General features: G+C 45.2%; 1 protein-coding gene across 2 annotated transcripts; it reads right to left on the reverse strand.

The window, feature by feature from the left end:
• Window positions 1-157: 157 nt before the first annotated feature.
• ZBTB14 (zinc finger and BTB domain containing 14) lies at window positions 158-26716 on the reverse strand. Of its 2 annotated transcripts, none has more exons than XM_044295141.1 (3): window positions 26209-26716; window positions 10384-10441; window positions 158-4507 (listed from the first exon to the last, which is right to left on the reverse strand). In XM_044295141.1, exons 2-3 carry the CDS (start codon window positions 10384-10386, stop codon window positions 3149-3151), a joined length of 1362 nt encoding a protein of 453 aa, XP_044151076.1. In that variant the 5' UTR covers window positions 10387-10441; window positions 26209-26716; the 3' UTR covers window positions 158-3148. The 2 variants fall into 2 exon arrangements, with proteins under 2 accessions (XP_044151076.1, XP_044151077.1); XM_044295142.1 differs by lacking the exon at window positions 26209-26716 and adding an exon at window positions 24375-24415.
• Between the last annotated feature and the right edge of the window lie 476 nt (window positions 26717-27192).

Raw genomic sequence — 27192 nt, forward strand, 5'->3', positions numbered from 1 at the left:
AGGTGACGTCACCGGGGTTCCTGTCAGCCCCATGGAGAACCCCGGTACGTCACCGGAACTCCTAAAAATGCCTTTGCCCTGTGCAATTTAGTGCAGGGCAAAGGAGAGCATCGGAGCATGAACTGCTCCGATGCTCCTGTCAGGGGGGCTGCCAGGGTGAAAATGGAGGGATGTCCGGATTCAGCTCTGAACCCGGACAACCCCTTTAAGTCAGAGTGGACCTTTTCACATAGAGATTATGCAAACTGATACTCCTAATGTCTGAATCTGCCTGCCACATCGTTACATTACATTAGTAGCAGACACAAACAAGAAGGAAGTCAGATGTATTTTGTAGCAGAGGAGACAGATTTTAATCCGGTTAGTTACACCTTTCAATTTCGATTTATATTGGCCCATAAGCCATACTCTGTCCACAGCTTTGTACATTTATTGTAGGTTAGTTACAATTTCCTGATACCAGCCACAAGAATAGTATCTGGTATCAGGAATCAAAGGAATGCTTATTTATGGCTTATTAGGGAACAAATCTTCCTCTGATCCTGAGAACTGGGGTGCCACGTGCAATCATTCTCTATTAAAGTCTTAAGAAGGCAAAGAAAGTACCAAGTTAGTGCACAGATGTTTCTGTATGTCCCATACAGTTAAAGAGTATCACAGTATAACGACATCTGAAAGGTTTTGATTGTGCTGGGACACCCACCTATTACTAGAGCGAGGAGACAGAAGCAATGACATAGCGCATTGTCTCTCCTCATGGCATGAGACGGTTTCAGTAGAAAGTCTGAGTCTCTATTCCGTCTCGATCAGCTCTGTGTGTCGAGTGTTTCTCTCTCCTCGCTCTAGCTATCGGTGAGGGTATCACTGCTGAGTCTTCCACCAATCGGTACAACCAGGAGAGAGAGAGAAGCCTTTGATATGGTACACTTTAAATGGAGAATGACAGGGACTTATGAAATCCAGTTCTCTAGATAGAAAACGGGGACTCTACCGGTAGACTCTCACATCAATCCAGCTTCTATGGAATATGCAATCAATTTTCATTAAATGTTTGTCTTGGAAAAATCCTTTAAAATTGAGCAAGACAGATAATATTCAACATGCTAGTATAAAGTAACTTATGATAAGCATGCTACAAACCAGTATGGATTTGATGTTTGACATGTCCTGTACACAAACAGCTTAATAAACTTTCACAGTGAACATCCAATATTTTCTACCTATATATTTGAGCTGTATTGAACTCTTAATGTACCTTGAAAGTTACACTATAACATAAAATATAAAACAGCAACCATCTCACCAGCAATGTAAGTGTTTCTGCCCCTAAGTTACAATATACATGCCTTTGTGTCTTTTTTTTTTAATTTACAACTCATTTCTCTTATAGTTTAAATATGTTTCATCTAGCTTGAGTACCAGTCTGCAAATTTACAAAACTAATCGTAATATTAGTAAGCATATTCTAATACTATGGTTTTTGTTTACACAGTAAGCCCACCATATCTGTACTGGTATCCAAACTCATAATTACATGGCTAGAACATAAGACAGCCATAAACTATATACACATTACACTGTTTGTACAGGAGCATTTGTTTCTTGTTTTAATAAAAAGTTCAAATGACTTAGAAAACAAATTGTAGCAAGTACATTTCTTTCTCAGATGGATGAAAGTAAATTAGGCTTGTCTAAATATCTACATTAAAATTTTGCAAAATCAATTATAAAAAGAATAGTAAATATTTTGTCCAGGATTTCCATCAATACTAGAGTGGCGGGAGGGGGCAACACCCAACCAATCAGCAGTTTGTCTACTGTGTAGTAGATGAAGCTGATAACTTCAGCACTGTTCCTGACAAGGTGAATAGGAGCAGAGCTGCAGATACCAGCTCCGTCCAGTGCACAATGAAGACCATCAATATCAAAGTCCTGGACGACCCCTTTAAAGGGGATAACCGGCCATTTTTTTCTTAACAAAAAACAAAATACTCCACATGGTGTAAAATAATACACTAAGGACTCATTCAGACGGCCATAAGTGTTTTGTGGTTTGCAAAACACGCATACCAGCCGGGTGCATTGCGCATTTTGCACATTGCCGGCCCTATGATAGAAATGCCTAATATTGTCCCTGGACAAGAATAGGACATGCTCTATCTTTATTTCGGGCCGAAAAACGGAACTATGGATGCGAACAGCACACGGTGTGCTGTCCGCATCTTTTGCGGCCCCATTGAAATGAATGGGTCCGTGCCAATTCCGCAAAATTGCGGAACATATGCAGACCCATTCATGCGGTCGTCTGAATGAGCCCTAAGTCACACTCACCTTATCGATCCCCACCAGTCTCTACTTCAAGTGATTAGCTAAACTGACATTTACTGTGCGCTGAGAAAGCCCAGGACTGGCAGGGATGTGAAGCATTGGAATGGGAGTCCTGAGGAATCGGTAAGCGGAGTATCAATTTTTTATTTTACATTCTGGAGACCTTTAAAAAACAGCTGGACTACACAGATCTGATACTGATGATAGGTTGACAATATTTAAAGAGGTATGCCCTTTGCAGACATTGATGGCATATTGCTAGCACATGCCATCAATGTCCAATAGTTCTGGGTCTTCTTCCTATTTCCAGAACTGGCCCCTTGAAGTAAAGGAAGAGCAGCCGAGCATAGGCAGCCGCCCTCCGTTTTATTGCTATGGGAGTTCCGAAAGTAGCCGAGTGCTGGCTGTTTCTGGCAGTCCCATGGCAGTGAATGGAGAGATGGCCATGTATGTGCGGTCCACTCTCCATTCGCCGCTATGTAACTTCCGAAAAAAGCACTAGCCCTTCTATATTTGGAACTCCAACAGCAGTGAATAAAGAGCACACCGTGCATACTTGGTGTGCTCTCCTTCACTTCAGGGGTTCTGGAGATACGGGTGGGTCCTAGAAGTGGGCCTGCACCTATCTGTCATGGATTTTCTAGAGATATGCCATCAATGTCTAAGATAGGAATACCCTTTAAGTCCTGAACAACCCACTTAATGATTTCTCTACCTTCAGCTGTCAAGTGTAAGATTTTTGCTAAAACAGAAAACAGACACATCTGTACCCAGTGTAATGTTAACGTAGCAATACAGGATCACAAACTTGATTTCATTTTTAACTACAAGCTATGGTTTCCAGTTGCTGTTCTGCTTCAGCAGCCATCGCTGCTGCCTGTAATTGCTCGGTCTCGCTCTGTATGGCACTAGTTGTCACTTGCTTGCGTTGTTCACTGTGCATATTATTTTCATGGCGCTTCAGATCTGAGGCCTTGGCAAATGCTTTTGTGCATGAAGCACAAATAAATGGTTTCTCTCCACGGTGTCTTCTTTCATGATCTTTGAGATGAGATTTGTGTTTGAAGGCTTTATCACAATGGTGGCATGCAAATGGCCTCTCATTACTATGTACCCTTTCATGCTTTTTAAGATCTGGTGCTCGGATAAAGGATTTGGCACATACTTCACAACTGTAGGGTTTGTAGCCAGTGTGGATTTTCAGGTGTTCTTTTAGGTGAGCCTGGGTAGTGAACGCTTTGGCACACATTTCACACACAAATGGTCTATCTGCTGTGTGTAATTTCTCATGCTTTCGTAAACGCGCTTCATCGGTAAATGTCTTACCACATGCTTGGCATGCAAATTGTTCCCTGTGGCCATAAAGCAAATACTCAAATTTCATATCTCCTGTTGTGGTGGTCCATGCTGGTGCTTGCTCATCTTTTACTTCATTAATGCCCTCATTAAAAGTCAGAGCCTGTGGGGTTTGTGGAGCCAATTCTTTAGGTTCAGTTGACTCCATCGCTTCAACTTCCTGACCGTAGCAATTCACTTTTCGCACTTCTTCACTACCTAATTCTTTAAGGATTGCTTCCTGAACTCGCAGTGTAGATGTAGGCAACTTTTCCTCTTCATGGACCTGAGCCGCCCCTTCAACTGTGTCATCTGAAGGACTATCATCGTGATCTCCAATTTCTTCTACTTCATCGTCTTGATTGTCATTGGACTCACCAACCTGACGACTTATTTTTAGGCTTGTATCATAAGCATATTTATTTTTCGGAGATGAAGGATTCTCATCAGCTGTCGAAACATCCCGTTTCTGAGAGCACAGCTTATCCAAAAACCTTATACCGAGTATCTGACCAGAAGACATCATTAAATTCACATCCTCCTTCTTGACAGCAATTTTTGATGTATACATATAGTTAAGAACTTCCTCGAATATATCAGACCGCAGAAAATCAATTTCTATGACGGATGAACTGTCAACTTCTAGTTTCTTGAAAAGTTTCTTAAAGTATGTACTGCAGGCAGCAAGTACACACCTGTGTGCCCTGAACTTCACATCTTCAACAACAATGGCGATATCACAAAATTCACCTTCTAGTCGTTGCTCATTCAGCGTCTTTAAAAATACAGTCTTATGATCATCATCATTATATTTTAGTGTTTCAGACATGCTTATAAAAAAATCCTAAAAAAAAGGAGAAAAAGAAATTTGAAAAAATACTCAACATGTATACTTTTCTAAATCTAGTAGCCATTTTATGCCAACATTCACAGTTTCTCAGAAATGTAAGTGGTTTATTGCTATTTATATTCCGATAACTATAAGCTAAAAAACAGCCAAACCCACTGATTTCAGCAGATGTTGAGGAAAGAAGGATCGGACATGCTGGACTTCAGCATGCAAAACAAGAAACAGCAAGGGCTGGCACACAAAAGGATATATATCAAAAGAGTGCAAGAAATTTACCCTTTCAAGACCCTTAACCCTTTTCTATATTTCCGTTCACAGGGTGCTTGGCAGTGGCTTATTATCCTCTATTATTCTCTACTAAGAATACATGCACGCTCGGTGTAACCATACACCGTGAGCTGTGAGGGGGTCAGTCATTTAGCTATTCCTCCTAATCCCACCATAGGATGAAGGTATTCTCATGAAAGAGGGTAATATGCACCAGCTAAACATCTCTTATAATGACTTATCTCCTGTGACAACAAAGAATCAGGCAAGCTGAAATCCAACATGCTGTTCCTTTTTCCCTTCAACATCTGCCAGGGGGAAGTCGAGATGCCCTCATACATATTAGATGATCAACTTGTCCTGTGAAAATCAGCGGGCTAGGCCAAGATTCATCTAATGGTGTTTGGCCAGCTTTAACCGCTTAAGGACCAGGCTCATTTTCTGCTAATCTGACCAGTGTCACTTTATGTGTGAATAACTTTAAAATCGCTTTTACTTATCCAGGCCATTCTGAGATAGTTTTTTCGTCACATATTGTACTTCATGACACTGGTAAAATGGAGTAAAAAAAAAATTCATTTTTATTTTGAAAAAACAAATTTACCAAAAATTGGGAAAAATTAGCAAATTGCCAAGTTTCAATTTCTCTACTTCTATAATACATAGTAACACCTCCAAAAATAGTTATTACTTTACATTCCCCATATGTCTACTTCATGTTTGGATCATTTTGGGATTCCCATTTAATTTTCTGGGGACGTTACAAGGCTTAGACGTTTAGAAGCAAATCTTGAAATTTTTCAAAACCCACTTTTTAAGGACCAGGTCAGGTCTGAAGTCACTTTGTGAGGCTTAGGACTCATGCACACGACCGTGCTGTTTTATTTGCGGTCCGCAAACCGCGGATCCACAAAAAACGGAAGCCGCCCATGTGCCTACCACAATTTGCGGAACGGAACGGAACGGGTGGCCCATTGTAGACATGCCTATTCTTGTCCGCAAAACGGACAAGAATAGGACATGCTATATTTTTTGGCGGGGCCTCGGAACAGAGGAACGGATGCGGACAGCACACGGAGTGCTGTCTGCATCTTTTGCGACCCCATTAAGGTGAATGGGTACACACCCAAGCCGCAAAAACGGCTCAGATGCGGAACCAAAAAACGGTCGTGGATCTGGCGGTGAGGGGCTGGAACAAGGGGATACTAGTATAAAAGTTATCTACGTACAGGTGGTAACCCTTATCTAGCAGTGGGTGCATAAGGTCCCACACAAGTTTCCCGCTAACACCCAGAATGGGGGGACATGCTGGGGGTTCAATACGGGAATCTCGCCCCTCGTACACACAAAACTTGTAAGTGTACCCTGCAGTACTCTCACAAAGTTTGTACAGCTTCATGCCATACCTCGCCCGCTTAGAGGGAACATACTGGTGGAAAATGAGTCTCCTCTTGAAAGCAATGAGAGACTCCTCAACAGCAACCTCCCTTCCAGGTACATAGGCCTCCAAAAATGTGGCCCTGAAGTGGTCGATGACTGGCCCTGATTTTGTACAGGCGGTCATAGGCAGGATCACCTCGGGGCAGGGGTGATCCTGACAAATGCGGTCATCGGGAGCAGGCAGTTCCGAGAACAGCCCGATGAAGGCCCCGGGTGGCTGTTCTCGGAACTGCCTGCTCCCGGTGACCGCATTTGTTTCAGACCGGCTCGCGGCGCAGGCACGGGTAAGGACTTACCTGTGCCTCGCCGGATTTGTGATTGAAGATGGCAGCCCGCATGTGTTCGCGGGAGAACACGGCAAACTGGCCATCACTCAATCCAGTACTGCCTGTTTTTTTTTGACTAGGCCCATGTGCAGCACGAGGCCCCAAAACTTCCTCAACTCGGCTGCACTGACCGGAGTCCAGCCACTGGACCTAGCCAAAATGAAGCCCGGGTGTTGAGCAATAAACTGTTGGGCGAACAAGTTCGTTTGCTCCACCATCAGATTCAGAAAGTGGTCACTGAAAAAAAAACTAAAAAAGTCATATTCAGTGAAGCCCATTGTGGGAATCTGGATTCCTGGATGGCCAACAAAGTCAGGAATCACGGGCTCAAAATCCTTTGGGGTACACCAGACAAATTCACCGGTAGAGGGCTCAGGTGGACTTATCTGGTGGTCCGGAAAACTAGTATGAGCCCCAGGGCGGTTCATACTAGTGTGGGCCACAGGGTCCCTGGTATGGGGGTCCCCTTGCTCCGCCTGGTGGCGTCTCCGCCGCCTTGGGGGCTCATCATCATCACTAGATGATGAGGAGGACGCAGATGACAAGAGGAAAGTGGGGTCATTCTCGTCCTCACTGGGGCTCTCGGAGTCGGAAGCAAGCAGGGCGTATGCCTCCTCGGCCGAGAACGTCTGGCGGGCCATAGGGGAGTGTGTGTGTGTAAAACTTTATTTAGTGTGCGTGTGTGTGGGGGGACGGGTGTTCACGTTCACTACCCTAACAGAAAAAATAAATAAAAATAAATAAAAATAAATGAAAGCCTCAAAAATGTGAAAAAGAAACAAGATTCAAACTCAGTGGTCGAAGCTGATCAGTGGTGGGGTGGGCGATGCACTAACAGTGGCCGGACGCTAAGAGTGCCGGCCACAGTCAGCACACGCACACACAAAAAAAACACTTGCGCCCCAAAAACTGTGTGTGTGTGGGGGGGGGGGGGGGGGGGGTCGGACAGCTGAGTGTGCTGTGGACTAGGCCTGCACAATATATCGCCAAAGCAATCGCAATTAATCGCCATATCGCAATCGCCAATTGGCCGACCCAAAAATGCTGCAATTATATTACCACATTCTTCGCTTTATAAGACAAACTTTTTCCACCCCAAAAGTAGGGGGAAAATGGCAGTGCGCCTTATAAAGCGATGGTTGACTTTTTACGTGGTTGACACGGATGTATCGCCGGCCGCTATGCTGCACATCGCGGCGGGCGATACATCAGTTACAGTATGGGGAGGGAGGAGGGGCTGGAGGCAAGTCGTTATTTTAATGAACAAATGTTCTTTTATTTATTCTATTTTTATTAATCTGTTCTGTGCAGTGCTATTAAGAAAATGGCAAGTTTTGTATTTTGTACTTTTGCAGTAATGCAAATATGTTATTTAATTTAGTAAAATATGTTTGATTTTGAAAAACACTGTGCATTTCAGTTCTTGAGTTAAGCATAACTACATTTCTGCATTATCAGTAATTTGTGTGTGCTTTTGCCTTGAAAATCCAAGCAAATAGACCTCTAGCACAATTCCCTTAAAATATCGCATCGCATACCGTTATCACAATTTTTAGGGCCCTAATCGCAATCGAACAAAATTCCCATATCGTGCAACCCTACTGTGGACAGACACCCGATCAGGGCAAAGCCGAAAATAATTTTTTTTTTTCCCTAAAGTCTCCCTGCCTAACCTAATCTTTCCCTAAAGCCTGTCCCTGTGAATTTTGGTGGCTCACGTGGGGGTGATGGGGTGCTGGGCTCACTGATGGACGACGGGCTCCTCTCTCCACGGAAGCAGTGTTGAGGAGGAGAGCAGAGCTGGGGGAAGTTAACCCCTGCCCGCCCGTCCAGCCAATAGGAAGCGATCCTGAGAGGTGATGTCACCGCCACCTCTCAGGATCTAAGGATGGTTAAGTATTATCACACCATCACATAGTCTTAGAGCCAAAGTTTTTTCAGTTTTTGGGCGATTATCTTGGGTAGGGTATGATTTTTGCAGGATGAGATGACGGTTTGATTGGCTCTAATTTTGGGTGCGTATGACTTTTTGTTTGCTTGCTATTACACTTTATTTTTTTATTTGTATTTTTTTTACAGTATTCATCTGAGGGGTTAGGTCATGTGATTTTTTTTTAGAGCAGGTTATTACGGACGCGGCGATACCCAATATGTATAAAAAAAAATTATTTATGTAAGTTTTACACAAGGATTTCATTTTTGAAACAAAAAAATAATAATGTTTTAATCTCTCCATATTCTGAGAGCCATATTTTTTTTCAGTTTTTGGGCGATTATCTTAAGTAGGGGCTAATTTTTTGCGGGATGAGGTGACGGTTAGATTGGTACTATTTTGGTGGGCATACGTCTTTTAGATCGCTTGCTGTTGTACTTTTTGCGATGTAAGGTGACAAAAAAATTGTTCATTTAGCACAGTTTTTATTTTTTACGGTGTTCATCTGAGGGGTTGGGTCATGTGATATGTTTATAGAGCCGGTTGTTACGGACGCGGCGATACCTAATATAAATTTTTTCCCCCCAATTTTTACTTTATTTGGGGAAAATGCCGTTTTTGTTTATTTTTACTTGAAACGTAAAAAAATTTTGGGGGTGGGGGGGAAGTAATTTTTTCAACTTTTTTTTTTGTCCCACTTTGGGACTTCAACTTTTGGGGGTCTAATCCCCTTTACAATGCATTCCAATACTTCTGTATTGGAATGCATTAGCTGTATGAGTAATACAGTGTGTATTACTCATACAGATTCCAGCCTGTGAGATCCAGGGGGCTGGATCTCACAGGCTTGTCCCCAGAAGGCAGCGCAGATGTCTAAGGAAGGCATCGTGCTGCCTTCCATGCCATCAGGTCCCCCCTACAGCTGCACGGGGACCCGATGGCACCGCCGCAACATGTAAAAGACACAAACTGCAGGAAGGGGGGGGGGGGCAGGTCATGCATTGTCCCCGGGTGCCTGCTCAATGATTTGAGCAGGCACCTTGTTCCGATCACCGCCCGCCGGTGATTGGAACTACACATGACGTACCGGTACGTCATGTATCCTTAAGTACCGGGACATCATGCCGTACCGATACGTCATGTGTCTGGAACAGGTTAAAGAGGATCTCTCCTGACATGCCTGTTTTAATAGTTTCATGCATTCCCCTGTGATAACAATTCTGGAACATCTATTCTTATGACTCTATGATGTGTCTTTCCTTTATTATTTCTACTAGAAGTTATGAATGAATTGCTATCAGTCTGCATTAAGGGTACAGATGGGTGTTAACCAGTTGGGCGGGTGTCCCTGCATGGTCTGAGACTGGAAGCACTGACTGGATAAAGGGAGACTGTGCAGGGACGCACCTCCAACTGGTTAACACCCCTCTGCACCCTTACTGCAGACTGCCAGCTTTCAAACCCATGTATCGACAGCTAAAGCAGACCTCCACCCCCTTCCAACCCAAGCAGGACTTGGGGAAAACTGTTAGGCAGTTAAAGCCCAGTATGGTGGCCTACCGCTCTATTCATTTTCTATGGGACTGCCGAAGATGGCCTAGAACAGCGCTTGGCTATTTCCAGCGATCCTATAGAGAATGAATGGAGTGGCAGGGCGCATGTCTGACCTGCCGCTTCATCAGATCGGGGGAACGAGATCCCGCTCTTGGGATTTGTGGGGGTCCCAACAATCAGATCCCCATCGATCAGTTAGCTATCCTCTATCCTGTGTATAGCTGATAACTTTTTTGATCAAATAAGTGAATTTTTTCCTCAAATCACGTCAGGGAATTTTACAACCTCTCCACGTTTCTTTATTTAATTTTTTTTTACAATACAGTTATTTTCTTAAACAGAACTCATACCATGAACAAAGAAGAAGGTGTCCTTCCTGGAGGCTGGCAATTCAAAGTATAAAGTAACCTATAAAGAGAAAGTGTAGTTAGTGATGATTTATATAAATATGATAAGGTATAAATGCAAGACTGGTAGTTAAACGACTCTTCTAATTTTAGGTTAATAAAGCTTAAAGGGGTTCTGACGCTTTTTCTTACTGATCATCTATCCTCTGGTTAGTTCATCAGGACCCCCACCGATAAGCTGTTTGAGAAGACAGCGGCACGGGCAGTAGCGCTGCGGCCTTCTCGTTGTTTAGCATAGGCCCAGTGATGTCATGAGTAGTATCACTGGCCTGGGTGCGGCTAATCCCCATTGAAGTGAACGGGGCTTAGCTGTTCTTAGGCCGGAGATACTAGTCGTGATGTCACTGGCCTGCAGGAAACAGCAAGAAAGCCGCGGCACTACTGCCAGTGCTGCTGCCTTCTCAAACAGCTCAGATGCTGATGGTCTATCCAGAGGATAGATCATCAGTAAGAAAAAGCGGTACAACCCTGTTAACCCCTGATTTTGCTAATCTGACATGTGTCACTTTATTTGGTGATAATGTTGAAATGCTTTTACCTTGACATAGGGGTGGGCGATATAGGAGATATGCGATATAAATTTGTGCCACGATATGGATTTTGTGCATATCGCCGAACCGCGATATGAAAACGGAGCGGTAGTGAATGATCGCGCTCTCGGCGCGCACCATGTTCTCCTGAGCCGGCACAGTGGAGAAGGAGGGAGTCCCTCCCTCCCTACTGTGCACAGCTGCCGCTGGCCACCAGTGAGAACAGAGTAGGATGAGGAGGGGAGGGACTGTGGCCACTGCGCCACCAATGAATGCCTGAATACCAACGTAGCGTTCATGTTCCGGCCATATCCCGGCCCCTATGACTGCACGCTGCGATCCGCCGCAATTAACCCCTCAGTTGAGGGGTTAATCTCGTGGATCACAGCGTCCTGTCAGAGGTCGGGAATGTTCTGCAGTCTCTGCATTGGTGGCAGTGGGCAGATCCGCTCGGAGTCCCAGCAGTGTAGTGCTGGAGCTCCGATCGGTTACCATGGCAGCCAGGACGCTACAGAAGTCCTGGCTGCCATGGTAAGTTAGTGAGCAGCATTATACTCACGTGCGCCGTGGCCGCCGGTCGCTCCTTCTTCTGTCTGTGCGGCGCATTGCTAATGCTTATGTAAAGTAAGAAAACCACTAATCAGTGAGGCAAACAAGAAAAAAAGGCTTCAATTTGCTATGGAGCATAAAGATTGGACTCTGGAGCAATGGAGTGATGGGCGCATCAGGGTAAGAAGAGAGGCAGATGAAGTGTTGCACCCATCATGCCTAGTGCCTACTGTACAAGCCTGTGGGGGCAGTGTTATGATCTGGGGTTGCTGCAGTTGGTCAGGTCTAGGTTCAGCAACAGTATGTGCTCAGCTGACTACTTGAACATACTCAATGACCAGGTTATTCAATCAATGGTTTTTTTCTTCCCTGATGACACGGACATATTTCAAGATTACAATGCCAGGATTCATCGGGCTCAAATTGTGAAAGAGTGATTCAGGGAGCATGAAACATCATTTTCACACATGGATTGGCCACCACAGTGTCCAGACCTTAACCCCACTGAGAATCTTTGGGATGTGCTGGAGAAGGCTTTGTGCAGCAGTCACTCTACCATCATCAATGCAAGATCTTGGTTAAAAAATTAATGCATCACTGGATGGAAATAAATCTTGTGACATTGCAGAAGCTTATCGAAACAATGCCACAGTGAATGCGTGCCGTAATCAAAGCTAAAGGCGGTCCAACAAAATATTTTTGTTGGGGATGAACAGTGTAAGTATTTGATACACTGGCAATTTAGCAAGTTTCCCCACCTACAAAAAATGGAGAGGTTTCTCATTTTTATCGCAAGTACACTTCAACTGTGAGAGACAGAATTTAAAAATAAATCCAGAAAATCACTTTGTATGATTTTTAAATAATTAATTTGCATTTTATTGCATGAAATAAGTATTTGATACAACAGAAAAACTGAATTTAATGTTTGGTACAGAAACCTTACCTTTACAATTACAGAGGTCAGATGTTTCCTTTATTTTTTGACTAAGTTTGTACACACTGCAGCAAAGATTTTCGATTGGGTTCAGGTCTGGAGACTGGCTAGCCCACTCCAGGACCTTAAAATGCTTCTTACGCAGCCACTCCTTAGTTGCCCTGGCTGTGTGCTTTGGGTCATTATCATGCTGGAAGACCCAGCCCCAACCCATCTTAACCCCTTAAGGACACATGACGTATCGGTACGGCATGTTTCCCGAGTCCTTAAGGACACATGACGTACCGGTACGTCATGTGTTGTTCCGATCACTGCCGTGCGGCCGGCTGTGATCGGAACAAGGTGCCTGCTCAAATCATTGAGCAGGCACCTCGGCTAAATGCGCGGGGGGGTCCCGTGACCCCCCCATGTCCGCGATCGCAACAAACCGCAGGTCAATTCAGACCTGCGGTTTGTTGCGCTTTCTGCAGTTTCTGATCGCTGCGGTCCCTGACCGCGGCGATCAGAAACTTTAGTGTGGCGAAAATATATATTTGTCACCCCCCCTGCACCTCTGAATGATTTTAGCCCGGTGGGAGGTGCAGGGGGGGTGTTGCGGGCGGTGGGGGCGGTGCGGGAGGCGGGCGGTGCGGCAGGCGGGATCGCGATCCCCCGCCCGCCTCCTATTGCGTAATCGTTGGTGTACAGTGGGTATACCAGGGTGCCAGCACATTGCTGGCACCCTGGTATAAACGGCTGACATCGGTGATGCGATGTCAGCCGTTTAACCCTTTCCATACAGCGGTCCGTACGGACCGCTGTATGGAAAAAGTTAACAGTAAGAGGGAGCTCCCTCCCTCTCCGATCGGGGGGCTGCAGTGCCTTTGCAGCCCCCCGATGGAGAGGGAGAGAGCCCCCAGACAGCCCCCCCCAGAGCCCCGTCCTTACCCTTCCCCGTCTGCGCAGTTCTGACCATAACTGAGCAGACGGGGAAGGTTCCCATGGCAACAGGACGCCTCTCAGGCGTCCTGCTGTCCATGGTGCTGAACAGATCTGTGCTGAAAGCATAGATCTGTTCAGTGTAAGTAAAATATAGTACAGTGCAATATATATTGTACTGTACTGTATTATACAGACATCAGACCCACTGGATCTTCAAGAACCAAGTGGGTCTGGGTCAAAAAAAAAAGTGAAAAAAAGGTAAAAATCAAAAAACACATTTATCACTGATTAAAAATTAAAAAAATAAAATTCCCTACACATGTTTGGTATCGCCGCGTCCGTAACGACCTGATCTATAAAACGGTCATGTTACTTTACCCGAACGGTGAACGCCATAAAAATAAAAAATAAAAAACTATGATGAAATTGAAATTTTGTCCCCCTTACTTCCCAAAAAAAGGTAATAAAAGTGATCAAAAAAGTCGCATGTACGCCAAAATTGTAACAATCAAACCGTCATCTCATCCCGCAAAAAATGAGACCCTACTTAAGATAATCGTCCAAAAACTGAAAAAACTATGGCTCTTAGACTATGGAAACACTAAAACATCATTTTTTTTGTTTCAAAAATGAAATCATTGTGTAAAACTTACATAAATAAAAAAAAAGTATACATATTAGGTATCGCCGCGTCCGTATCGACCGGCTCTATAAAAATATCACATGACCTAACCCCTCAGGTGACCACCGTAAAAAAATAAAAATAAAAACGGTGTAAAAAAAGCCATTTTTTGTCATCTTACGTCACAAAAAGTGTAATAGCAAGCGATCAAAAAGTCATATGCACCCCAAAATAGTGCCAATCAAACCGTCATCTCATCCCGCAAAAAATGAGACCCTACTTAAGATAATCACCCAAAAACTGAAAAAACAATGGCTCTTAGACTATGGAGACACTAAAACATTTTTTTTGTTTTAAAAATGAAATCATTGTGTAAAACGTACATAAATAAAAAAAATTGTATACATATTAGGTATCGCCGCGTCCGTGACAACCTGCTCTATAAAATTACCACATGATCTAACCTGTCAGATGAATGTTGTAAATAAAAAAATAAAAAACGCTGCCAAAAAAGCTATTTCTTGTTACCTTGCCGCACAAAAAGTGTAATATAGAGCAACCAAAAATCATATGTACCCTAAACTAGTACCAACAAAACTGCCACCCTATCCCGTCGTTTCTAAAATGGGGTCACTTTTTTGGAGTTTCTACTCTAGGGGTGCATCAGGGGGGCTTCAAATGGGACATGGTGTAAAAAAAAACAGTCCAGCAAAACCTGCCTTCCAAAAACCGTATGGCATTCCTTTCCTTCTGCGCCCTGCCGTGTGCCCGTACAGCGGTTTACGACCACATATGGGGTGTTTCTGTAAACTACAGAATCAGGGCCATAAATAATGAGTTTTGTTTGGCTGTTAACCCTTGCTTTGTAACTGGAAAAAAAAAATTAAAATGGAAAATCTGCCAAAAAAGTGAAATTTTGAAATTGTATCTCTATTTTCCATTAAATCTTGTGCAACACCTAAAGGGTTAACAAAGTTTGTAAAATCCGTTTTGAATACCTTGAGGGGTGTAGTTTCTTAGATGGGGTCACTTTTATGGAGTTTATAATCTGGGGGTGCATCAGGGGGGCTTCAAATGGGACTTGGTGTCAAAAAACCGGTCCATAATAATCAGCCCTCCAAAAAACAAACGGCGCACCTTTCCCTCTACGCCCCGCTGTGTGGCCGTACAGTAGTTTACGGCCACATATGGGGTGTTTCTGTAAACAGCAGAGTCAGGGCAATAAAGATACAGTCTTGTTTGGCTGTTAACCCTTGCTTTGTTAGTGGAAAAAATGGGTTAAAATGGAAAATTAGGCAAAAAAATGAAATTCTCAAATTTCATCGCCATTTGCCAATAACTCTTGTGCAACACCTAAAGGGTTAACGACGTATGTAAAATCAGTTTTGAATACCTTGAGGGGTGTAGTTTCTTAGATGGGGTCACTTTTAGGGAGTTTCTCCTCTAGGGGTGCATCAGGGGGCTTCAAATGGGACATGGTGTAAATAAACCAGTCCATAAAAATCAGCCTTCCAAAAACCAAACGGTGCACCTTTCACTCTACGCCCCGCTGTGTGGCCGTACAGTAGTTTACGGCCACATATTGGGTGTTTCTGTAAACGGCAGAGTCAGGGCAATAAAGATACCGTCTTGTTTGGCTGTTAACCCTTGCTTTGTTAGTGGAAAAAATGGGTTAAAATGAAAAATTAGACAAAAAAATAAAATTCTCAAATTTCCTCCCCATTTGCCAATAACTCTTGTGCAACACCTAAAGGGTTAACAACGTATTCAAAATCAGTTTTGAATACCTTGAGGGGTGTAGTTTCTTAGATGGGGTCCTTTTTGGGTGGTTTCTATTATGTAAGCCTCGCAAAGTGACTTGAGACCTGAACTGGTCCCTAAAAATTTAGTTTTTGTAAATTTCTGAAAAATTTCAAGATTTGCTTCTAAACTTCTAAGCCTTATAACATCCCCAAAAAATAAAATATCATTCCCAAAATAATTCAAACATGAAGTAGACATATGGGGAATGTAAAGTCATCCAAATTTTTGGGGGTATTACTATGTATTACAGAAGTAGAGAAACTGGAACTTTGAAATTTGCTAATTTTTCCAAATTTTTGTTAAATTTGGTATTTTTTGGTGCAAAAAAAATAATTTTTTTGACTTCATTTTACCAGTGTCATGAAGTACAATATGTGACGAAAAAACAATCTCAGAATGGCCTGGATAAGTCAAAGCGTTTTAAAGTTATCAGCACTTAAAGTGACTCTGGTCAGATTTGCAAAAAATGGCCTGGTCCTTAAGGTGAAATAGGGCTGTGTCCTTAAGGGGTTAAATGCTCTTACTGAGGGAAGGAGGTTGTTGGCCAAAATCTCGAGATACATGGCCCCATCCATCCTCCCTTCAATACGGTGCAGTCGTCCTGTTCCCTTTGCAGAAAAGCACCCCCAAAGATCTTTACACCCCATGCTTCACGGTTGGGACGGTGTTCTTGGGGTTGTACTCATCCTTCTTCCTTCAAAACAGTGAGTGGAGTTGATACCAAAATGTTATATTTTGGTCTCATCTGACCACATTAACTTCTCCCAAGCCTCCTCTGGATCATCCAGATGGTCACTGGCGAACTTCAAAACGGGACCTTGTGTGCCCTGTAGGATTTTAATCCATGACTGCATTGTGTGTTACTAACGGTAATCTTTGAGACTGTTATTCAAACAGGTGCAAATAATACAGGTAATGAGTGCAGAGTAGGAGGGCTTCTTAAAGAAAAAACTAAAAGGTCTGCGAGAGCCAGAATTCTTGCTGGTTGGTAAGTGATAAAAAAAATATTTTATGCAATAAAGTGCAAATGAATTATTTAACAATCATACAATGTGATTTTATGGATTTTTTTTATTCTGTGTCTCATAGGTAATTACAGACCTCTCTATTCTTTGTAGGTGGGAAAAGTTGCAAAATGGTTAGTGTATATAACAGATATATATATATATAAAATTTACTGAAAGTTTTGAAAAATTCTCATTTTTCTACGTTTGAATTTCTCTGTTTATAGCCTGTCGATGACCAGTGCCGTACATGTAAAAGTAAAACGTTAACAAAACACCTATATAAAATAGCTATTTTTGTAATCATACGGATCAGCAGAATAAAGATAACTTCATTTTATCCGTACAGTCTACACTTCAATGACAAAACCCAAAAAGCTATGGCAGAAGTGCTGCCTTTTCTTCATCCTGCTTTCCAAAAAGAGAAATAAAAGGTTGTACATACCCCAAAATAGAACCAATGATGATGGCAACTCAGCCTGCAAAAAACATAAGCCCTCAAACAGCTCCATCAAGAGAAAACTAAAAGGTATGGCTCTCACAAAATGGCTGTACTGGTACCCCAGAGGCTGTTCAAATAGTAACATGGTGCTTAGAAATCCATCAGAATCTGCGAAAGCCAAAAGGTGGTGTTTACCTTCTGAACCCTGCAGCGTACCTAAACAGCATATGCCATATCTGTGGAAAACGTAAAATTTTATTTTCACACCATCCACTGCTCATTAATTTGTACAAAATACCTGTGATGCCATTTTAGGGGTGTAGTTTCCAAAATGGAGTCACTTATTAGCGGCTTTGACGGTATGGGTACCTCAGGGGGCTCTGCAAATGCGATGTAGCCTCCGAAAACCATTCCAGAAAAATCAGTGCACCAAAACCAAATGGCACTCCTTCCCTTCTGAGCCCTACCATGTGCTTATGTCCACATTTATGGCAATGCTATACTCAGTAGAACCTATCAATCTAAGTAGTGTGGTACCATATATGTGGAAAACTTGCAATTGTCACTTTCACCATCCACTGCATATTAAGTCTGAAAAATACCTGTGGCGTCAAAATGCTCACTCCACTCCTTAATACCTTGATGAACAAAGTTTTCAAAATGGGGTAACTTCTCAGGGGTTCTATTTGTTATTTCACCTCTACAGTTATCAACAAAAGTGGTGTACACTGTGCCTCAAATGTGCATGGTGCTCTTTTACCCCTGAGCCTTCTAATACGCTCAAACAAAAGAATAGGTTCACATGGTGGGTGTTTCTAAAACCACAAAATACAGCATACTAATAAGAGGGATGGCTTTTCACACTGGCACACAATGGGCACAACATATTGTGCACTGAAATGGCATATCTGTGGAAAAAGTTGCAATTTTTTTTACTTTGCACCTTCTGCTGTGCATGTTTGCAAGACGCATTAGCTGCCAACATGAAATACAATATATCACAGCAATCTCAGAATTAGTTGGATAACTAAAACCATTCCAAAAGGTGAAAACTGGCTGTGTCCTGAATGGGTTAAGAAAAATAGTGCTACCTTATAAAATATTCATTCCCCATATGTCTACATTAGGTTGGCATCATTTTGCAATAAGGTGATAAAATTCCAGGGTACATAAAAGATAAAATCAATAACCCATGGATGTTTGGCACGCTTTCAAGCAATCCTTCATAAGGGTTATCTAAGGCTGGAAATGCCTCCCCTACTGCTTGGGCTCCCCGCACGGCCGCCGCTGCTTCTCCCCATGTGCAGATAAAAACATTCAGCCAATGGGGGAAGCAGCAGCCGTGCGGAGACCAAGAGTGACGCGGGGGCCCAGGCAGCAGGGTAGGCATTTCCACCTCGGATAACCCCTTTAAGCACAGGCCAGGTTTCACAGTGATAAATGGTGTCCTTTAATTTCCACCTTTTGGAACACCCTTGGCATATTTTTTGGGTCCTTCCTTTCTTTGCTGTTTGAGAGACTTTACCAGGGAAATGTTACCCTGGTACATACGGGAAGCACAACTTCTAAAAGTACTGGGACCCTGCCTGGTTTCCAAAAATTAGGGCCTTGGCAGATTGAAGTAACAGTCAAGCATTATACAGTGCCATCTGTACAATGTGCATGGCCAGCTTTTGCTACCACACCATCATTTTCCGCATGGCACTGTAAGGCATCAGAACGTGATCATGCTTTTACTGTAGTCCAAAATTCAGTCTAGCTTGTGGGTAGTGGTACCTCGTACAGGGGAGCTGCTGTTACTCTGAATTGTGGTCAGTACAAGGACATCCTGTTGTGACTGAGGAAAGCCCTGCTGTCGCTGAGTGGTTGCCCAAGCAGAGGCCTCTCTGATTTTTTGCATACTGTGCCACAAGCTACAGTACCTTTGAGGCTTAAACAGTGTAGGACAAGTTTACACTTCAGTTATTTGGTTGGCTATTTCCATCAGTTATTTTGAGCCAAAACCAGTAATGAAGCCTACACAGAGATCAGGTGTTATTTAAAGATCTGCATCTGTTCTGTGTTTTTGACTCGCACCTGGTTTTGGCTCCCAATAACTGACCAAATTGAAGTGTAAACTTGGCCTTCGGCCTGTTTCACACTGGTGTTAATGGTTCCAGCAGGCTGTTCGTAAGTACTGGGTGCAGCCGTGCGCTGACAGAACTCGGTCCGTCCCATTTCACGTTAATGCGTGCAGGCTGGTCCCCTGCCGGAACCATTAATGTCAATGTGAAACAGGTCACTTCAGGTAAGTCTTGTAAGAAGGTACAAGGAATCATTGTGGATAGTAGGTATGTGTCACCAAGGTTTCTGGCCTCGGTGGAGTAAGAAACGGTTTTTATGTGTCAGCAGCAGTTGCTGTTTGACACCTTAATACTTATGTATGGCTATATAGCTGATCCTAGGACAGCTCTTTCTGGGAGTAGTCAAAGTGCTGGGTGGGTGACTACTCCCCATCTTCCAGGCCGGGTTTTGCCAGGCCTAAAAACCAGCCAGCACTGCCGGATGAGTCTGAGAGTGGAGCTCAGGAGGTGTGTGTGCTGGGATTTGACGCTTGTGCCGTGCTGGAGGGCTGAGACCCATCTGTAAGGGAAACGGGCCCCCTAAAAGCCTGCTATGGACTTCTGGAGGCAGAACTGCCAACAAGGTGATTTATGCTATGTGGACTTTCCAATGTGTGTGAACTAACACCAAGACTGCAAAGCAACGTTTTGTTTTTGCTTTATGTGTAAATAAACACAGAAGTTTGATTTAAGAACTGGTAATTTGCCTCTGTACTGCGTCCGCACACCCTGTCTACCAGAGCGAATCCCCACAGTCTCCATCCATAGGTGCTCTATTTAAAGACTTTGTCAGGGCTTTTTAATATTAATGACTAGGTCATCAATATCAGATCGATGGGGGTCCACCACCCGGCACCCCTGCCGATCAGCTGCATGGGGAGACAGAGCGCACGTGCAGTCTCTCTTCTCGGGCGCTGCTGCAGTCCCATAGAGGATATCCTGGGGATGGGTCATAAATATTAAAAAGCCTGGACAACCCCTTTACGCTGGGTTCACACCTGAGCGTTCGCGATGGAGCGCTCTGTATACGGGATTGTACGGGCGTTTGCAATCGCGCATACAGAGACAAGCGAACGCCCATTGTCGCGCGTTCCCGAAAGTCTATGTACGGGAACGCGCGACAAGACGCCCCAAAGAAACTTATGTACTTCTTGGGGCGTCGGGCGTTTGACAGCGCGATCATACGTGAACCCAGTCTTAAGGAGACCCAGCACAGCACCTAAGCTGTTGTAATAGTAATCCGCATATAGATGGTAACCCTGATCCAGCTGTGGATGCATTATTTTCCCACTAACTCATAGGACGAGGGGCATTCTGGGGGTTGTCCCTTCCTTCGTAAAACCAGAATCTGTAAATGTACTCTGTCACACCTTGCACATTTTAATGCCATACCTTGCCCTTTTGCCACCACTAAAAATTACAAAAGGATTTAAAAAAATAAAAATAAATAAAACGCCCATGGAGTCAACGTGGATTACTGAGCTGCCCACAAACTCATGAGTTTGAGTCCGATAATCCTCAGGGGGTGTTGTCTACATGGGCTCAATATAGGGGCGCCTTCATTACTGGATGATGAGGAGGAGGAAAAGAACAAGAGGAATGTGCCATCCTCTTCTCCCTTGCTGGCCGTATCAGAGGCAATGACGGCGTATGCTTCCTTAGTTGAATGCCGTCTTTGGGATGATTGGGCCATTTGTATTGGTTTGTGTGATTCAACATGTGCAAAGTGTGTATTAATTTTGTTTATTCACAGGGTTGCGTATGTAGTGATTTTACACATGAAGGGGCTGTAATAAATTTCAAGAAAAATTTTAAAGAAAAAAAGATAATTTAGTAACAAAAAAAAAGTAACAGCAACAGTAAGAAAACAAAACTTCTGCTCTGAAAACTGGTTGTCACTAATTGGTGCTCAGCGGTTGCAGGAAGCAAGCAAGCATATGTGAATTTGACAGATCTGCAAAAAATGCTAGTGTGAAAGTAGCCCAATTGCCACACATACTAAGGTGCAGTTCACACAGGGTCTTTTGCCGACAGAATTTGGTGCAGATGCCGTGCCAAATAGACGCCAGTGGCAGCTCTTAATATGTCTCCCAATGGAGGCCAAGGTTTATAGCTGCGACCACTGCAATAAAAGTCGCATCCTTTATTGGCAGTAAAGTTGTTGCGATACCAAATTTGTTATTTGATTTCGATACCACGCGAAAAAATAAACCAAAAAAGCCACGTGCATTCCGCATTTATGTTTATTTATTGTTTATATATTTTATATGTAAAATTGGGAAAGGGGGTGAGTTATACTTAATATTTTTTTTTTTACTTTTTATTTAATAACTATTTCCCCCCTTAGGGGATAGAACCTGGGATTTTTTCATCCCCCATCAGGGTGAATAGGATCTTACACTCTCTCTGCTGCTCTGTGCACACAGCAGCAGGGAGATTACCATGGCAGCCTGGGCTTCAGTAGTGTCCTGGCTGCCATGGTAACAAATCAAAGCCCCAGGATTACACTGCTGGGGCTCCGATCAGAAGCTGCCACTGCCACCAATGAGAGGAGGTAAGGGGACTCTGTGGCCACTGCCACCAATGATTTTATTACTGGGGGGGGGGGGGGTTGAGTGGGCTGGCGCACTGCGCAACCAATGATAATTAACCTTTAATACAGGAGACGGGTACTGGCAGCAAATCAGCGGCAGTTAACTGCCGCTGATCGCAGCTCCCTGTCAGAGGCAGGGTGCTGGCTATGCCTTCCTCTTGTATTAAAAGTTAAAGACAACCTTTCGCGGGTCCAGACTTCGTTAAGTTAGCAGGCTACATAGAGCAGCGCCCAGGGATCTCCCTGCACCTACTATTATTCCTGGGAGCCGCTCCGTTCGCTTGCTGTGCCCCAGTTACCGTCTCCTGCTCCGTATGCTAATTACTACTATCGGAGCAATCAGGAGACATCAGCTTCTCTCCTGGGCGTTCCTTCTCCCTGGGAGATTGGACAGAGCTACAGCCAGGGACAAGGAACGCCCAAGAGAGAAGCCGATGTCTCCTGCTCATCGCTCAGATAGCAGTAATTAGAATCACTGAGCAGGAGACAGTAACTTGGGCACAGCGGGCGAACGGAGCAACGCCCAGGAATAATAGTAGGTGCAGGGAGATCCCTGGGCGCCGCTCTATGTAGCCTGCTAACCTAAGTCCGGACCCATGAAAGGTCGTCCTATCATTGGTGGCGCAGTGCGCCCGCCCCTCATTCCTCATTGGCAGCGCGGCACAGGGGGGAGGGAGAGACTGCTTCCTTCTCCCCTGTGCTGCTGAGGGAACATGAGCGTGCTGAGAGCGCGCTCAGGTTCTGTGATACTAGACTGCGCTGCCCAGTACAGAAAAAAATTGAAATCCCGGTATCGTATTTCAATTTTTTCTATACTGGGCTGCGCAGTCTAGTATCACAGAACCTGAGCGCGCTGTATCGATTGGGTATCGAAATTTAGATACCTGCAACAACCCTAATTGGCATGGTGTTGGACACTGCTGGAACCCATGGCAGGTGTCCCATCGCTGTTTAGCTCAATCCAGGGGGGCTAAACTGCAAGCGTATCCATGTGGCATCCAAACTGAAAAACCAAGGCAGAAACTGCAGTGATTTCTGCTACGGAATACCCTTAAGGGCTCATTCAGACGGCCGTATGCTGTGCGCAAAAATGCAGATCCGATTTTTTGTGGAGAGTTCAGCATGTCCTCAAACAAAACGGATTGCATTCTGTATTTTTGCAGACCCATAGATGTCTCATTTTCACTGACAAGTATAGGACATGTTTCATTTGTTTTGCAGAGCCGTGGAATGGAAGAAAAGGGCCCCATAGAAGTAAATGGGTCAGCATCTAATCCGCAAAAAAACAGCTCAGCATTTTTGATGAGGGCCATCTGAATGAGCCCTAAGGCAAATGAGCCTGGAGGCTCGTTTCAATATCGATCTTTATAATAACTGCTAATTTCTTTCAGAATACACCGCCATATGTGGCTAGTGCTAGTCGAATAGCAGTGACCATTCAGTAACTCCTGGCATGGCTACAACTTTCAAAGTAACATAGTTTGTAAGGCCTCATGCACAGGTGGCTCAGAGGCAGACCCATTCACTTCAATGGGGCTGGAAAAGATGCGGAGAGCACACAGTGTGCTGTCCGCATCAAAAATATAATATGTCATATTCTTGTCGGTATCAGGGATAGGACTGGCCTATTGAGGGCAAAATGCGGAACACACATGGCTGGCATCTGTGTTCTGAGGATCGTAAAACATAGTATGGCTGAAAAAAGATATCCATCCATGCCCCTCGTCACAGTCCTGGGGATAAATAGATGATGGGATAGATCTCTGTACTGCCCCCTGATATATTTATACATAGTTATTAGAGCTCCCCTCAGTCGTCTACAGGAGGCCAGAGGATGGTGTTGCCAGCACTGGTGACATCAAAGTCCTGCATAACAGAAACCAGACGGATACGTTATGCTTGCCCATAGACTTGTATTATGACGGAACAAAAAGGAATCCCACTTAAAGGTTTCCGTTTTGCATTACGTTATAACAGAATCCATAACGGGATTCCTCCACTGCCCAAATGCTTACAGGGTTTCTGTCAGCAGGAAAATGGGGTTTAAGGCTACTTTCACACTTGCGGCAGGATCCACCGATTTGGATGTGACAAAGCATTTGTGAGACGGATCCGGATGCGGATCCTTCTCACAAATGCATTGCAACAACGGATCCATCTCTCCGGCACTAATACATTCCTATGGGGAAAAATGCTGTATCCGGCATTCAGGCAAGTCTTCAGTTTTTTTCGCCGGAGATAAAACCATAGAATGCTACAGTTTTATCTTTTGCCTGATCAGTCAAAACAACTGAACTGAAGACATCCTGAACGGATTACTCTCCGTTTGGAATGCATGGGGATATGCCTGATGAGTTCTTTTCCGGTATAGAGCCCTTTTGACGGAACTCAGTGCCGGAAAAGAAAACTGCTAATGTGAAAGTACACTAACCTGGCTGACCTTGGTGATGTTGTCAGCTGTACATAACTGCATTAGTGCCATCTCACTGCGTGCTGCCGTTAGGGGGGGGGGGGGGGGAACGTTGCCCCTGCTCCTAGAGGCTCCGTTCTCCCACCTCTGGACACACCTGCTGCACTAGATTGACAGGGCCAGGCAGCGTTGGTCTTCTCCTGCCGTGGAAATCTCGCACCTGCTCCGTCCCGTTTAGTATTCGGCGCAGTGAGTGAAGGACGCTTGCTGGCTGACGGCTTCACTCACTGCGCCGAATACTAAACGGGACGGCGCAGGCGCGAGATTTCCACGGCAGACATGGGTCGGCAGGAGACCAACTCTGCCTCGCCCGGTCAATCTAGTGTAGCAGGATGTGTCCAGAGGTGGGAGAACGGAGCCTCTAGGAGGTGGAGCAACGCCCCCCCCCCCCCCCCCTTCCTGCATCTAGACACTCATTTGCATATTATAAGTTATTTTTTTCTCAATAACGGCGGCACGCAGTGAGATGGCACTAATATAGTTATGTACAGCTGACATTAGTACCTCACTAAGGTCAGACAGGTTAATACCCATTTTCCTGCTGACAGAAACCCTGTAACCTGTAAAATTCGGGTTCGCTCATCCCAACTTGTGACACGCCATTGCAACACACTAAAAGGTTTGATCTGTGGGGTTCCAAGTGCTGAGACCCCACTGACTGCTAGAACGAGGCAAGAGAGGCGCTCGTAGAAAATGGTGGAGGAGAGTTATCAAACATGGCCAGTTAAAAAATAAAATAAAAAAGACCTTGCAACTACTTTTAAAAAAACTGTTGCAAGGTGCATTTTGGTTGTTTTAAAGTCACCCTCTATCCACAGGATAGCAGATTACTATTAGATCAGTGGGGGTCTTACTGCTGGGACCACCACCGATCACAAGAACAGGGGGCCCCATACCCCCTTGAAATGAACGGAGTGGCCGGTCGGGCATGTGTGCAGCTGCACCAGACAGCTGTGGATAGAGGATAACGTCCAACAACTGGAAAACCCCTTTAATAGTTAAGTCTCAATACTTTCTTCTGCAGCAAGGAGAGATGTGCTATGAGGACTTGTCTCTCCTCTGAGAGATGGGCAGGGGTCTCAGCACTTGGCCCCAAACTTTTGATAGGTCTCCATGACAGCAAAAGCTTTCCTAAAGTATAGGGACGCTGCACAGTCTGAGTAGTTGCCCGAGGGAGGCAATCAGAGCCCAGCTTTCATCCTTTAGGAGCAGAATACAAAATGAAAGCTGCGTGGGGATTGGCTGCTCTGGACCGGGCGCTCAGCAGCAGACATCCTCCTCCCCGCAGTTACTGACCGCTCTCGGCTTTATTATATAGTTTACGATAAAAGTTGCACAGTTGTCGCCAGATAATTGAGAAAACTGATGTTTATTAACATTAGGCCAGGGCCGCGCTGACGAGCGCACACAAGTCGCAGCCGCCGGCTCCGTGCACGTCAGCTGAGGTGAGCAGGCTGCAGGAACGTGAGGCGTCCTCGCACTCCAGGCCACTCTCCAGCACTGCTGCGCGCCCCTACCGACACAACAAGCACCCGCACATCCCGACACACGGCCGGGCGTCCGCCATGACAGCAGCGCATGCTCACACGAGCGGTATCCTCCGCTAGGCCAGCTCCCGTCTCTGCGCCGTTACTTTATGGCACGACTAGTAACGTAATCCAGAGAGCAGACGTGTGCGCTCGGGCAACAGCCGCTTTTATAACACGCTGCCAAACACCGAGAGCGCGCACAGCCACCTGTCCTGGGTCACACCCGCGCCCGCCGTTTGGCGCCATTACGCGGCGGGAGCGCTTACCTTGTGGCCGGCCGCGAGCCGCTCTATGACGGGGAACTACGTGAGTTGTGCACGTCTTTGTGAGGCTCCTGTGCATGCGCCGTGAGGAGAGGGCGCGCCGCGCAGGCACAGGACTGCCCAGTACCGGGGCGGGGGCGCCATTGGCGCCTCTGCCAGTGCGGGGAGCGAACGCTATTTACATCTGTACCACATTCATTCACACTGTATCAAAAAGGTGACAGCCTCTTGACGTATTTCGGCGACACCAGCTGCCAGAGGCGAGCTCACAAGACGGCGCGAGGGGGAGGAGCTCCGGCGGGGAGGTGCGCAGTAACGAGCGGGAGCGGCAGGCGCGGGCTCCCGCGGGAAGTCACGTCAGTGCAGCGCGAGCTACTCCGTGCGTGACCTGCAGACGGCAATGCTCGGCCCAGGCTTTGGAGGGGACGAGGCTGCCCTCGTGTGGTGATGGAGGAGGCAGCACCTCTACAGTCAGCGGGGCACATTTACTAAGGGCTCTTTCACACCTGCGTTCTTTTCTTCCGGCATAGAGTTCCGTCGTCGGGGCTCTATGCCGGAAGAATCCTGATCAGTTTTATCCTAATGCATTCTGAATGGAGTGAAATCCGTTCAGGATGCATCAGGATGTCTTCAGTTCCGGAACGGAACGTTTTTTGGCCGGAGAAAATACCGCAGCATGCTGCGCTTTTTGCTCCGGCCAAAAATCCTGAAGACTTGCTGCAAGGCCGGATCCGGAATTAATGCCCATTGAAAGGCATTGATCCGGATCCGGCCTTAAGCTAAACGTCGTTTTGGCGCATTGCCGGATCCGACGTTTAGCTTTTTTAGAGTGGTTACCATGGCTGCCGGGACGCTAAAGTCCTGGCAGCCATGGTAAAGTGTAGTGGGAAGTGGGGGAGCAGTATACTTACCGTCCGTGCGGCTCCCGGGGCGCTCCAGAGTGACGTCAGGGCGCCCCAAGCGCATGGATCACGTGATCGCATGGCA

This window comes from Bufo gargarizans, chromosome 5, assembly GCF_014858855.1.
Source record: "Bufo gargarizans isolate SCDJY-AF-19 chromosome 5, ASM1485885v1, whole genome shotgun sequence".
NCBI lineage: Eukaryota > Metazoa > Chordata > Amphibia > Anura > Bufonidae > Bufo > Bufo gargarizans.